We start from the raw sequence: 466 nt of genomic DNA on the forward strand, positions 1-466 counted from the left end.
AATGTCTGAGGGTTTCAACTGTCTCCTCCACCTGCTGCTGCTGCTGCTGCTGAAGTTGCGGTGAGGAGCAGCAAGGGATCCTGCTGCTGCTGCTGCTGCTGCTGCAACAGTTGCTGCTGGTGCTGCTGCTACTGGCGCTGCTGCTGCTGCTGCTGCTGCTGGTGCTGCTGCTGTCTTTGCAAGCAGCAGACGCTCAACAAGCAAGGAGGGGGTCATATTGCCTACAGCTGCTGCTGCTGCTGCTGCTGCTGCTGCTGCTGCTGCTGTAGCGGCTGCAGCAGCAATCGTGTCTCCTTTTGTCTCTGTTTCATTTGCTGCAGCAACTGTCTTCTTTTTTCCCTTTTATAAGCAATCTGCTGCTGCTGTATTCTGCTGCTGCTGCGCTGCTGCTGCTGCTGCCGTGTGGGGCCCCACAGCTAGAGGGGCCCCCCAGCAGCAGCAGCAGCAGCAGCAGCAGCAGCAGCAG

The 466-nt window shown here is 58.6% G+C and overlaps 1 protein-coding gene across 1 annotated transcript in view; it reads right to left on the bottom strand.

Annotated features, from left to right (window-relative positions):
• The window catches only part of EMH_0026900 (uncharacterized protein), a gene marked incomplete at both ends in the record, with an annotated part of 5,742 nt that extends 5,526 nt beyond the window's left edge, over positions 1-216 (bottom strand). The window contains one exon of the mRNA XM_013502686.1: positions 1-216. Within this exon, the coding sequence (XP_013358140.1) occupies positions 1-216 (216 nt within the window).
• Between the last annotated feature and the right edge of the window lie 250 nt (positions 217-466).

This window comes from Eimeria mitis, genomic scaffold (genome assembly GCF_000499745.2).
Source record: "Eimeria mitis Houghton genomic scaffold, Emh_scaff991, whole genome shotgun sequence".
In the NCBI taxonomy this organism is placed as follows: Eukaryota; Apicomplexa; class Conoidasida; order Eucoccidiorida; family Eimeriidae; genus Eimeria; species Eimeria mitis.